This window comes from Daphnia carinata, chromosome 6 (assembly GCF_022539665.2).
Source record: "Daphnia carinata strain CSIRO-1 chromosome 6, CSIRO_AGI_Dcar_HiC_V3, whole genome shotgun sequence".
Classification (NCBI taxonomy): Eukaryota; Metazoa; Arthropoda; class Branchiopoda; order Diplostraca; family Daphniidae; genus Daphnia; species Daphnia carinata.
This window is the reverse complement of record NC_081336.1, coordinates 8,550,175-8,562,215: the sequence shown is the minus strand read 5'-3', so window position 1 is coordinate 8,562,215 and position 12,041 is coordinate 8,550,175. Positions and strand designations below refer to the sequence as shown.

Genomic DNA, 12,041 nt, shown 5'->3' with positions numbered 1-12,041 from the left:
ACGTAATACATGTTGGAGAGAGAAAAAAAAGGGTGTGTGTGTGTGTGTATATTAGATGGTTGTCCCTTTGGTGGCATATACAGTTTGGCAGCGACACGCGTTGAGCACGTGAACAGCTAGTGGTTCGGGCCTTTTCGACATTTTGATTGGTTCCTAGGGCATTCGCTTCTAGCGCCGATGTGATCGCGCGGGATATGTCCGTAACGACAGACGATCGAGCGCGGGCTCAGCCCACCACGTTTTTCTCCTATCCACTTCCACCCCATCGTTCTTTACACACTTCTTTTTTTTTTCTGTTTTAGTTTCAGAAATTTTTACACACACACATTCACAGCAAGGAAAGTCTCCTAAAAGAAAAAGACTTAGCACTAGAGAACCACAGTCGTTCACGTCGTCTTCAAGTGTAAAGATACCTTGACAGTAGCAGTTCTCTCAACCGTGTCGTGCGAAACAATCAGGATATATATTCAACATTGTGTTCATACTTAGCAATAAGAAGAGTTTGGCATAAGTGTTCCACATGGATTTGACGAGCAAAAACGAAACAGAAGTCATCATGACACCACCGGCAACGCCGACCAATAAAATGCTTCAACATAATTTCGATCATCATTCAGCGGTAAGCTAAAAATCATTTCATGGATTGTGTTAACATCATTACCCTTAAATGTTGTTGGTGGAAAGGAGTTAAGTTATGAAACATCAATTGTTATCGGGCGGTGAGGTCATTGGGTACGTTCCAGAGTCGTTGCTGCGTCCAACATTTTTGCAAGAGAACATTGTCATGTGCGTAGTGCCTTGACATGTGGCGAAAACAGGGCACGTTCATCACGTAGTCCCCCTCCCCCGAAAAAGTTTTTTTTTTTTTAAACAACGCAAGTGAACGAACAGTTTTGATTTGAGGTGGTGGGTGGGGTTTTTTGCTCCCGAAGACGACGGAAAAGCCCCCGTTGCTTTTCACTCTGTTGTTGTGCACGCTCCCATCGTCACTCTTCGATCACGTGATATCCTAGTACATGTATATATATATATACTAGTGCGTTCGTGAATGCAGGCGTTCTTTTTGGACACTATATATTCGCTTTCCCGGCAACGACTTTCACTATGCGACGAGATTTTTTCGGCGGGCAGCAACACTCTTTTTTACATTTTTCGCACACACACACACAGAAATAAAAACACCTGATTGGCTGTTGCTAGGCTGTCGCTGTACGGCTGTTGATCCCGTCATTTTGTGTGTGCGTGTGTTGGCCACTAACACGTGAATCTTAAAGATTACAAATAAACATGTACTTGTTAATTGCGCAATCATCAAAAGCTCAATGTTCACATGCGTATTTTTGATGTTGATGATTCAAATAAAGCATATGGATCGGTCCTAATCGGGCCAAGGTTGCATAATATCAGCTGTTCCATCAGAGTGCACTTCACCTTAAGAAAACGAACCTACGATAATGTTAAAATTGTTGTAGCTCTTTGGTGTTCAAATTTTGATTTCAAATCTCATTATCATTTGATAGGATGAAGAAGATATGGAAACTGATGCCGATTTGGAGGCTGTTGAAACTTTGCTCTCCTTTTCACGGGCAGCTACTCGTCAACAACAGGAAGCGGCCGGTATGTCATCACTGAGCTCATCCAGCGGCTCGTCAGATGAATCGCAAGATCAATGGGCGTCGAGCGACGATTCTAGCGACCATCTTCAATCCGCCAAGGTATGTTTATTTGAAATTTCCTCAAAACACATTTAATTTAATTAAATTATTTTAAATCCAGAGATTGATGTCGTGCACACCACCAAGAACTCCGAGTCCCAGTGTTACATCAATGCCCGTCTCTGTCATCATGATTGGGAAAAAGGATGGAACTGCAGAGCCTGTGATTCAACAGGAATCCAATAATCAACACGAAGAGGCTGAAAATAACAAGGAGAAATTAATGGGAGGTCCTGCATTGCCAGGTCGTGAAATAATATTCGTCGAGAACAAGAACACCAACCGGCATTTACGCAACGCCAATTTCGGCATGGAGCAAATCTTTGTTGCCAACAAAGATACCAATCGGGAAACACGCGAAATAACCAATCACAAGCCACCACCGAATAATAGTTTTAATGAAAATACTAGTGATTTAATTGTGCAGCAATTTCCTGTATCTCGTTTTGTACCTGAAATGATTGCTTCTTCTTCTATGCCGGCTACTTCTCAGGTATATTTTCACTTTATAAAAATAATTATTACATTTAATTAACAGATTTTTTTGCTTGTAGGCGATCCCGATAAAATCGCCAGTGGCCATTGCTCCCAAATTGATGCTGAATGGCACAACTTTGGGTAATTGTAATGTAATCAATGGAACGTCAGCGACTCGAGTCATACCGGTCGTGCCATTGGGTGCCCCTGGTGCTGATGGCTCAATGGGTACCCCTGGCACCACTCTTTTCCTGGCCCCCTGTGATAACAACGGACAAATCACCCATTTTGTGTTGACTACTGCTGGCATCCCATCCATGACCCTCATCGCTCCAAATAAGATGGTAATTTCAGAATAATTGATTTTTGAAGGCATATTTGATTCTTAACCTTTTCTCGTGGTTGTAGGAAAGGGAAGCGGATAAGCGTCGGCGTATTTATGAATGCCATTTCGACGGATGTGGCAAAAACTATTTCAAATCATCTCATCTGAAAGCGCACATGAGGACTCATACAGGTATGCAAATGTCCGAAAATTCAAGGCTTTCTCTTAATTATTCAAATTTTTACAACTGAATTAGGTGAGAAGCCTTTCGTTTGCAGCTGGGACGGGTGCGATCGCCGTTTCTCGCGTTCTGACGAGCTGTCCCGTCACAAACGCACGCACACTGGCGAGAAGAAGGTATATGAATTTTACTCCTTTAATCATGAATTTGTTGTTAACGTAATCGTTTTGAAACAGTTCAGTTGCCCGGTTTGCCAGCGTCGTTTTATGCGCTCTGACCACTTGACCAAGCACGTCCGTCGTCATGCCCGCGAGCAGAAACCAATGGCTTGGCAACTGGCCACTCGCAAACTCGCCTCAGCCAGTTCTACTTCTTCTCCTGCTACTACCAATGCTGCCGGCCCTACAGTGGCTTCTCAATTGATCCCGGCGCAGATTATCCTGTCCGCCTCAACTGCCATTCCCTCAAATTAAAACAAACACACAAAATAAGCAAAAGATGATGAAATGTTTATTATTTTTCGAAATCTTTTTCCTGGGGAGGGGGGGTATAGTAGTATGTTTATTTGTTAAAAATAAAGGGCGGGACCTCGGGAGACAGTATTTATATATATATAAATATATCTACTGTCTACGGTAGGTCAGTAGGTTATCTCTTTAAAGCATAACAGCAGCAAAAAAAAAGCAGCAGAGGGGGGGCGGATATTTTCAGTGATACGTCGAACCCGTGAAATGTTTTCAGTTGATGGCGTTTTTCAATTGTTAAAATTTGCCGTTGACCACATTGTTGTTTTTGTTAATTCGTTCGAGCCGTTGAGCTTGTTAAAACATTTATATTCACAATTTATAATGAAAACTACCGAGCTAAACAATAACTGTGTTTCGAACGAATCATGGAAAATGGACATAATAAATTACGATATTGATCAAGAAAAAATACGTCTCCATGACTGTCGTTCATCGACATAACACACGAATAAATATCTAAAAAAAAAATTATCAAATCGAAAGGCCGGCCGGCCGTCCGCCCCCATACCTTGTTTTCCCGACTGGGCTGAATTTTGTTTATTCGGCAATGCTCCACGTCACCTGGCTGAAAAGATGGCCGTCGTGTAGTGAATGTTTGACAAATTTATTTACCGTGAGTGAACTTGCTAGGGTACCGTTTATATATAATTGCACGCTTTATGCAATTTCTTGTGTGTGAATCTTTCTAGAAACCGGCTACGTGTTTTGCTTTAACGCAAAACTGCAAACTCGTAAACATTCTTAAAGTGATCGTAGCCATTCAGTAAGTTACATGACATGGTTCTTGTTTCTCCTCCTTTTTGTTTTATGATGTGCAAACTGTTTGGGTTTGTTGCGTCGGTATCATAACAAGTTGAACACTTGCATTAAACAAATAACGGGGTTTATGTTCCTCGCCATTTGCAAATTGTTTGTAAGATCTGGTTTTTAGAACTAACTTCTTGTAGGCAAAAAATATTTGACCTGACATCCATTGACATTAAATTGTATTTGTTACTAAGGGTCTAAACACAACCACAACAATGGCTAACGCTATCAAGCAAGTCATCAATGAGGTGGCTGAGAAAGGTATGCAAATTCAATACCAGCCTTATTGTTGTAGAAACTGTTACAATTAATTCCATTTGCAGTCAAAATGCCATCCACGCCCACTCGACTGAGGGATTTGATCCGTCAGATCAGAGCTGCAAGGACGGCTGCAGAGGAGAGAGCTGTAGTGAACAAAGAATGTGCATACATCAGGTCATCCTTCCGGGAAGAAGACTCTCAGTGGAGGTGTCGAAATGTGGCAAAACTTCTCTACATTCACATGCTTGGCTACCCAGCTCATTTTGGTCAGCTGGAGTGCCTCAACCTCATTGCCTCTCCAAGGTTCACTGATAAACGAATTGGATACCTTGGGGCAATGTTGCTGCTTGATGAACGTCAAGATATTCATGTTCTCATCACCAACTCCTTGAAAAAGTAAGTTTTCTTTTCATCTTTGCAACCTTAAAGACTCTTAACCTGTGCTTTTGTGTTGTAGTGACTTAAACAGCCCCGTCCAGTTCATTGTTGGCTTGGCCTTGTGCACTCTGGGTGCCATTGCTTCGCCAGAAATGTCACGTGATTTGGCCTCTGAAGTTGAGCGGTTGCTCAAGTCCACCAACGCCTACCTAAGGAAGAAGGCGGCCTTGTGCGCTTTCCGAATTATCGGAAAGGTGCCTGAGCTCATGGAAATGTTTTTACCGGCTACTAGATCCTTAATCTCAGATAAAAATCACGGTATCTCACGTTCGTTTCTTTCCATTTACATTATATTCATCAACAATTTGGATTAGGTGTTTTAATTACGGGAGTTACACTCATCATCGAAATGTGCGAACGGAGTCCAGACACTTTAATCCATTTTAAAAAGGTAAATGTCGTCCTCATCCTCAAATCGTTTGTCTTTGTTAAGTAATCCATTTCCATTAACATTAATTTTCAATCAATCCATCCCTTTATAGTAATAACTGAATGTTTAATACGTTACCATTTGTTTTGTTTGTTTCTGTTCTTGTTGCGGGATCATCTCTCTCTATCTCTCCCCCCTACGTTGAACAAAACAAACCAAAATTACTTTGCTTTACGTAGGAGCATCGCGAGGTAAAGCATCCTTCGATGTTGTTTAATCCTCTGCACACATAAAACTGCACCCTTCAGCTTTTTGTTTCATTTCGTCTTGTCTTTGGTTTTGTACTTATATTTCTTCTGTCATTTCAATATCTTTTGCCAGCCATGCTTAATGCTTTTCATTTTCTTCTGCATCAGGTGGTACCCAGTCTAGTGCGCATTCTCAAGAATTTGATTATGGCAGGTTACTCACCAGAGCATGACGTGTCTGGTGTGAGCGACCCCTTTTTACAGGTAACATGTGCCACAAATATTATTTTCTAATGAAAATACTACATTTCTATGTTGGACCGCAGGTCAAGATTTTGCGATTGTTGCGAGTCTTGGGCCACAACGATGCCGAAGCATCGGAGGCGATGAACGATATTTTAGCGCAGGTGGCTACCAATACGGAAACGTCGAAAAACGTTGGCAACGCCATTCTGTACGAGACAGTGCTATCGATCATGCACATCAAGTCTGAGAGTGGTTTGCGAGTGCTGGCCGTCAACATTCTTGGTCGTTTTCTGCTCAATAGCGATAAGAATATACGATACGTGGCGCTCAACACGTTGTTGCGCACCGTCCATGCAGACAACTCGGCCGTCCAGCGACATCGTGCCACTATACTCGAGTGCCTTAAGGTTTGATATCAACAAAACTAAAACTACTTGAGCGAATAATAAAAACAAATTTCTAAATTCAGGATCCGGATGTTTCGATCAAGAGAAGGGCGCTGGAATTGAGTTTTGCTCTAATCAATGGATCAAATATCCGAGCAATGATGAAAGAGCTGCTAGCATTTTTGGAGAAATCTGATGCGGAATTTAAGGCGCAATGCTCTTCTGGCATAGTCAGTGCAACGGAGAGGTTTTCTCCTAATCGACGGTGGCATATTGACACGCTTCTGAGAGTCCTCATTGCGGCGGGCAACTTTCTACGAGACGACGTCGTTTCTAATACCATCCAAATTATTTCGGAAAGCACTTCACTCCAGGGCTACGCCGTGGGCCAGTTGTGGCGAGCTGTCAGTTGTTCTTCAGGATCTTTACAACACGACGGGCAACCGGGAGATCTTGACCTACAAGGGGCCACGTTGCCCATTTCAGAACGTCAGCCATTGGCCCAAGTTGCATCGTGGTGTCTAGGTGAATACGGCGATAGTCTTATCAATGGACATACCAATGCCAACGAACAGGAAGAGCCCGTTGTTGCTGGGGAGGATGAAGTGGTTGATTTCATTCAGGCCATTCTATCGTCTAGCCAAAGTACGATCATCACGAAGCAATACGCATTGACGGCTCTTACGAAGCTCAGCACACGTTTCAGCATCACTGTCGGGTACGTAACAAATTAATTCGTATTTTCATTAGTAACTTCAGTTAATTCTTTACAATCTACTTAGGCGAATCGAGGATATCGTCAGTCGCTTTGGCACCCATTTGAACGTGGAATTGCAACAACGTGGTATCGAATATGCCCAGTTGTTTACTAAGCACGTTGCTCTTCGTCCTGCCATTATGGAACGCATACCGCCTATGGAACATAAATCATCACAACAGGGATTGACGAACGGAAGTTCAGGTGGAGGAGGAACTTTAGTCAGCAATGGCGACGACAACATGTTAATGGATGATTTAAGTTCGTTTACAACCACAAGCACGAGTCATTCGGCACCAGCCACAAAAGATTCGGTAAGATCTTCAGTTTAATAGTTTATTTTAAATTTTTTAACATGTCAATTCTATGACAGAATTCTTTGCTCAATCTACTGGGTGGATTGGACAATTTTGATAATGGGCCATCGGCTCCGGTATTTACCAACTCGAAAGCATCAACTGCTCCATCTACGTCCAATCTGGATCTGCTCGACTTGTTAGGTGGTTTGGACTTGAGTGGATCAACCCTTTCTTCAGCTCCACTTAGCGGACCCCTCATGACGACTCCAACAGGTTCTAGTACCAGCAGCTTAGTCAATAATAACTTGGCCAATTTACTGAGTTCCCCAACGACCCAAATGAGTGCCGCCGTCCCGCCTAGTTCTAATTTCTTAATCGACGGGTTCTTAGGGACTGCACCTACACCTTCACCAAGTAAGAAAAATCAATATCATTGGCTTGTGCTTTAGTACAATTTCATTTGCATATGTTTTAAGAACTGCAAAACGTCACGGCCTATGATAAAAATGGACTAAGAGTGGATTTCTCTTTCGACCGCCCGGTCGACAACCCTAATTTGGTGATAGTCACGCTAACGGCCAGCTCATCGTACGGTTCCACAGTGAGCGATTTCCTCTTCCAGGCCGCCGTGCCGAAGACATTCCAGCTTCAAATGATGCCTGCCTCGAGCACGGTTATTACCTCTGGCAGTCCAGTCACCCAAGTCATGCGCATTCTCAACCCCACAAGAGTACGTAACCGTTTTGCTTTTATAATCTTTCAGTGCAAAATTAATTGATAATGTTTTCGTTTTTAACAGGCAGTACTAAAAATGCGGATCAAATTGTCGTTTTCTCGAGACGGAATGGCTGTTCAGGATCAAGACGAAGTCAAAAACCTCCCATCAGCCTTGTGGCAATGAATTTTTGTTTTTTAAATCACAAGATTTAAAAGAAATAGCCAAAAACCCTCAAAAAATGAAGATTTGAGCGAAAAAAGGGTGAAATGATGAGAGGGAGAATCTTAGTATATTCAAAAGAAAGAAAGAAAGAATAAACACACGTACATATACATACAGTTGACGGCCTGCTGTTGCTGCAAAGAAAACAATGCCTTGCCTTCTTCGCTTTAATTTTTCTAAGTGTGGGTGATTCCCTTCTCTCTTCTTCGTCCACCTGCACCCGTTGTCTTTGATTTAAAACTATCTCTTACATCCTGCGGCAGAGAACATTAGACTCGGATACCAATTCCAAGCAAGAATAATTGTCTTATGTATTTTGATGCTGAATTCAAAAAGAAAAAAAAAAAGAAAAAAAAATCCGTGTAAAAACAGTTAATTCCCCCTAGCAAGATGCTGCGTTGGGGTCCACTTGGTGATGTCTAAAAGAACGTCTGCCCAGCTGCATTACCCACTTTTTTCCCTCTATCCTTCTTTATACCCTAGGTCTGCTGTTAATTACTCGTTTTCGTTTGTTTTTTCCTTGTGTATGTTTAAAACAAGTCTGCAAGGCCATTTATACACCTTGGAGGCTAAAAGAATTGTACCTTTCCCTCTTTATTACCCGGCCTCTGATTACATAGCACTTTTTTTAGTTAGTAGGCATACCATGTGTGGTTCTCAATTCCTGTGAAACTTATTGAAGGAAACGATTATAAAAACTGTTAATTGTCTTCAAATGTTTGTCGAAATTTTTACAATTATGTGGCACCGTAGCGAAGCGAAAACAAAAACCTGGGTTTCAAAATGCAGTTGGTCGCGAAAAGATTTGTGCCGTAACAAAACAAATGGAGGTAGATGTGATAAATAATGAAATTTGTTATTCTGAATTCTACGATAAGTATCTTATCAAGAATATACCGTGTTTGCTTTCAAAATCACATACTGAATCGTGGCTCAGTAGAAAACTTTGGGCTGAAAATGAAATACCCATCTGGGAGAATCTATTGGACAGTTATGGTATAAACTGTACTATTGTATGTTGTTAATGATTTTCTTTTTTAAAATTGTTGTTTGGATTTGCCACATAGGTGAAGAGGAAGTGCCTGTAGCAAACTGTGGTGAATCATACTTTGATTCTCACCCAAAGTCAAATTGGTCTCTTACAGACTTTATCACGTACATTAAGGAATACAAAAATAAAGGATATCCTTCAACAATGCCATGCTTATACTTAAAAGTAAAACATCATTAAATGTTTAACTGTAAATTTAATATGGATTTCTGAAAGGACTGGCATTTGTTCAAAAATTTCCCGTGCTCAAAATCTATGTATGAAACTCCGGTTTACTTTGCTGTTGACTGGTTAAATGAATACTGGATGCAAGGCAATGAAGATGATTACAGATTTGTATACATTGGTCCAAAAGGAAGTTGGTAAGGCATTTCTGATAATCAGAGCTTTACGAAATAATTACATTTTTTGTAACATTTTTTTTACCCTCTTTGCGTAGGACTCCTTTGCATGCAGATGTTTATGGCTCATTTAGCTGGTCAGCAAATGTTGTGGGGAAAAAAAGATGGATTTTTCTTCCACCTGGCGAGGAAATAAGACTTAAATCGTTATTTGGAGTCACTTCTCTTCCCCGTGATTTGGGACAAATTGATATTTCAGCAATGGGGGTCACATACTATGACTTGGTACAAAGTGCTGGAGAAGTGGTTTTCGTCCCGTCAGGTTGGCATCATCAAGTGTGGAACCTGGTAGAAACTATTAAAAATCTTATCAGTACTATGCCAATGAAAGTTCCCTCGAATATATTGTTACGATTTAGGAGGACACTATCTCCATCAATCACAACTGGTTTAATGGAGCCAATGCAAGCCACATTCACAAAGGACTGCAGAAGGCCTCCATTGAGATAGAAGAAGAGGTATCCGGCTACGGGACAAATCTTGATAAGGAACAACTTGAAGTTTTTCTTAATAGTCATTACGGAATGAATTTCCGGCAATTTCGGCGACTGTTACAAATGGTGGTTGAAAGGAGAAATTCAGGGTTTCTCAAGATTCATTCCCTGAAAAATTGTCATTTATGTTCTGGCGATGGATGGTGTAACCAAGAACGTCATCGAAACATGGATAGCCAAGTGGCCATTGAGCTTCTGAAGACATTGAGCAATAAATGAAACGATGGGATTAGTATCTCGTAGAAAAGGAATTTATTACGAAAGATACAAAAATGGATGCCCATGATAGGTTTAAGCGGATGGATTCTTCAAAAATCCAACTCTACGTAAATAACGCACGATAAACGGAACACATCCTAGAGTGACGCTGATTCGAATGGGCACCAATAGCTTGTGAACGGCATATGCTATCAGGAAAGTTGATGCTCCTGACGCCAATTTTGAATTCAACATCTCGCTGGAGACACCAATCTGGGAGAGCAAGCCAGGTACATCTAGTCCGCTATAAAAAATAACAAAAAGGTTTTAAATTAAACAATCGATCTTAGATACCGTAATGGAAATTCATGCAAATGACCTGGCTACCGCTGCATAACAGATGCTAAGTGATGTAACTGATATCAAGACGTGGAACACTATGACAGTTGCGCCATAATCTTTAACAGCTCGCTTCAGTTTAGTTTTAGTTGACTCAGGGGCCTTAGAATCACTATAGTATCTCATCGAGCTCTGGTTAGGTATCCATGCATTGTGCAAACCATGCTGCAAATACCAACTATTACCTCTATTTTTCTTGATCCCCTCTTGCACACTTTGATTACCTAGTTTGGGGGAAAACAAGTTCGGTTTAGGTATTGACTATTTTCTTTATTTATTTGTTATTTTAAATTTTCCAAAAATTCAATTACTTCCAGGATGGAGAGTCTCCTGCAAGTCGCTGGAAGTAAACTTAATGTGTTGACTAATGCAGTTTTCTGGCATATTCATCCGAGGAGAATTTTCTTTTTCAATACTTGGATAAAACGGCTGGGGCACATTAGTCTGTGTCACAGCATTCAAGCTAATAGAACCAAGGTATTCATAATTCTCTAGTTGTCGTGCTCCTACATTTAGGAATACGATTATTTTGAACCATAAAGGTGAAACAAGCTCACATTGAAGTATACTACCTTGACTTGATTGATCACTCATAAAAGAGCTTCCAAACATAGATGATGTTTGACTTTGGACAATTCCAAAACTGATATCCTTGTGCCTGTTGGCTGAGAATCCAACCCGATCTTGGGCATCTAACTCTTCCATGTTCGAAGGTAATCCTGATTCATGTTTTGCACCAAAGTGAAATGGAATCCCTACACAAAAAGAGATTGAGTGATGTTATAATATGTGCATCCTTGGCATCGTAGTTGGTTAACTCACCCTGAACTGGAGGATTTTTATGTATTAGAAGACGGTGGACACTCCTAACAAGTAACATGTTTTTGTAGTGAGAAATTGACTAGAGATTTTGCTTATACGTGTATTGGGTACTGTTTCAGTAACCTCGGTTTCCTTGCTTTATATACTGCGCACGTTTATGATCTATTTATAGTCTAATAACAGCTGCCAAAGAAATGTTTAGAAGAGACTGGTCAAGTTGGCCGTCGATTTTGTTTTCGACGCAACTTAAAAACGCCTGTTTCCTGTTGCTACCAGAAGAAAAAACGCCAAACTTCAGCTTTTAAGAAAGTTTATGTAACGCGTCGTAAAAAATGTTTACAGTGCTCTTTATTTTACCCGGGACGAAAACGAAATTCAACACCATTATTATGATAAGATAAAAACATTACTGACGAAAGTTCTTGTTGCCAAATATTATAATATAACCGATGAAATTGGTCAATTTTAATGGCTATTTATCTAAATTTAAACTGCTAAAAGAAACTTCTAGTGAAATTCGCTGTACATGTGATTTTTCTGTTCTTAGATATTTATATTATTAACTGTATGTGTATGACAGATTGGGTTATTTTTTAACGTAGCCAACTGGCTCAATGAAATGTTTTGAAAGCAAGTTCAAGGTAATTGTGAAAAAAGCATAAGAATTTATTGGTTATAACGCACTTATTGTTTCTGTAT

General features: G+C 40.7%; 4 protein-coding genes across 5 annotated transcripts; 3 read left to right on the top strand and 1 right to left on the bottom strand.

Moving 5' to 3' along the window:
* The first annotated feature begins 219 nt into the window (after positions 1-219).
* On the top strand, positions 220-3,634 carry LOC130702511 (Krueppel-like factor 10). The gene is made up of 7 exons (XM_057524192.2): positions 220-619; positions 1,521-1,715; positions 1,777-2,208; positions 2,270-2,536; positions 2,601-2,709; positions 2,774-2,874; positions 2,935-3,634. The coding sequence occupies exons 1-7, from the start codon at positions 521-523 to the stop codon at positions 3,169-3,171; spliced, it is 1,440 nt and encodes a 479-aa protein (XP_057380175.1). The 5' UTR covers positions 220-520; the 3' UTR covers positions 3,172-3,634.
* A 137-nt stretch (positions 3,635-3,771) lies between these two features.
* Positions 3,772-8,026, top strand: LOC130702443 (AP-1 complex subunit gamma-1-like). 2 transcript variants are annotated; one of them, XM_057524111.2, is made up of 13 exons: positions 3,772-3,988; positions 4,227-4,293; positions 4,356-4,689; positions 4,751-4,989; positions 5,046-5,122; positions 5,341-5,352; positions 5,518-5,613; positions 5,676-6,002; positions 6,065-6,699; positions 6,764-7,052; positions 7,112-7,451; positions 7,514-7,767; positions 7,837-8,026. In XM_057524111.2, exons 2-13 carry the CDS (start codon positions 4,248-4,250, stop codon positions 7,936-7,938), a joined length of 2,751 nt encoding a protein of 916 aa, XP_057380094.2. In that variant the 5' UTR covers positions 3,772-3,988; positions 4,227-4,247; the 3' UTR covers positions 7,939-8,026. The 2 variants fall into 2 exon arrangements, with proteins under 2 accessions (XP_057380094.2, XP_059351909.1); XM_059495926.1 differs by lacking the exon at positions 5,341-5,352.
* A 598-nt stretch (positions 8,027-8,624) lies between these two features.
* On the top strand, positions 8,625-10,158 carry LOC130702516 (2-oxoglutarate and iron-dependent oxygenase JMJD4-like). Its single transcript, XM_057524198.2, has 5 exons — positions 8,625-8,973; positions 9,045-9,193; positions 9,245-9,390; positions 9,468-9,717; positions 9,789-10,158. Exons 1-5 carry the CDS (start codon positions 8,802-8,804, stop codon positions 10,140-10,142), a joined length of 1,071 nt encoding a protein of 356 aa, XP_057380181.1. The 5' UTR covers positions 8,625-8,801; the 3' UTR covers positions 10,143-10,158.
* On the bottom strand, positions 10,153-11,644 carry LOC130702522 (uncharacterized). Its single transcript, XM_057524204.2, has 5 exons — positions 11,343-11,644; positions 11,093-11,275; positions 10,832-11,026; positions 10,501-10,744; positions 10,153-10,425 (listed from the first exon to the last, which is right to left on the bottom strand). Exons 1-5 carry the CDS (start codon positions 11,398-11,400, stop codon positions 10,215-10,217), a joined length of 891 nt encoding a protein of 296 aa, XP_057380187.1. The 5' UTR covers positions 11,401-11,644; the 3' UTR covers positions 10,153-10,214.
* Positions 11,645-12,041: the final 397 nt, after the last annotated feature.

Excerpts from the sequence above, each read along its gene's own strand:
- LOC130702516 (XM_057524198.2), top strand. The coding sequence starts at position 8,802 with ATGGAGGTAGATGTGATAAATAATGAAATTTGTTATTCTGAATTCTAC. Across the intron at positions 8,974-9,044 it reads GAATCTATTGGACAGTTATG|GTGAAGAGGAAGTGCCTGTA; the intron begins GTATAAACTGTA and ends TTTGCCACATAG. Across the intron at positions 9,194-9,244 it reads TGCCATGCTTATACTTAAAA|GACTGGCATTTGTTCAAAAA; the intron begins GTAAAACATCAT and ends GATTTCTGAAAG.
- LOC130702443 (XM_057524111.2), top strand. The coding sequence starts at position 4,248 with ATGGCTAACGCTATCAAGCAAGTCATCAATGAGGTGGCTGAGAAAG. Across the intron at positions 5,614-5,675 it reads TGAGCGACCCCTTTTTACAG|GTCAAGATTTTGCGATTGTT; the intron begins GTAACATGTGCC and ends GTTGGACCGCAG. Across the intron at positions 6,003-6,064 it reads CTATACTCGAGTGCCTTAAG|GATCCGGATGTTTCGATCAA; the intron begins GTTTGATATCAA and ends TTCTAAATTCAG.
- LOC130702522 (XM_057524204.2), bottom strand. The coding sequence starts at position 11,400 with ATGTTACTTGTTAGGAGTGTCCACCGTCTTCTAATACATAAAAATCCT. Across the intron at positions 11,276-11,342 it reads TAAAAATCCTCCAGTTCAGG|GGATTCCATTTCACTTTGGT; the intron begins GTGAGTTAACCA and ends CTTTTTGTGTAG. Across the intron at positions 10,745-10,831 it reads GGAGACTCTCCATCCTGGAA|GTAATCAAAGTGTGCAAGAG; the intron begins GTAATTGAATTT and ends CCCCCAAACTAG.
- LOC130702511 (XM_057524192.2), top strand. The coding sequence starts at position 521 with ATGGATTTGACGAGCAAAAACGAAACAGAAGTCATCATGACACCACCG. Across the intron at positions 2,209-2,269 it reads CTATGCCGGCTACTTCTCAG|GCGATCCCGATAAAATCGCC; the intron begins GTATATTTTCAC and ends TTTTGCTTGTAG. Across the intron at positions 2,537-2,600 it reads TCATCGCTCCAAATAAGATG|GAAAGGGAAGCGGATAAGCG; the intron begins GTAATTTCAGAA and ends TCGTGGTTGTAG.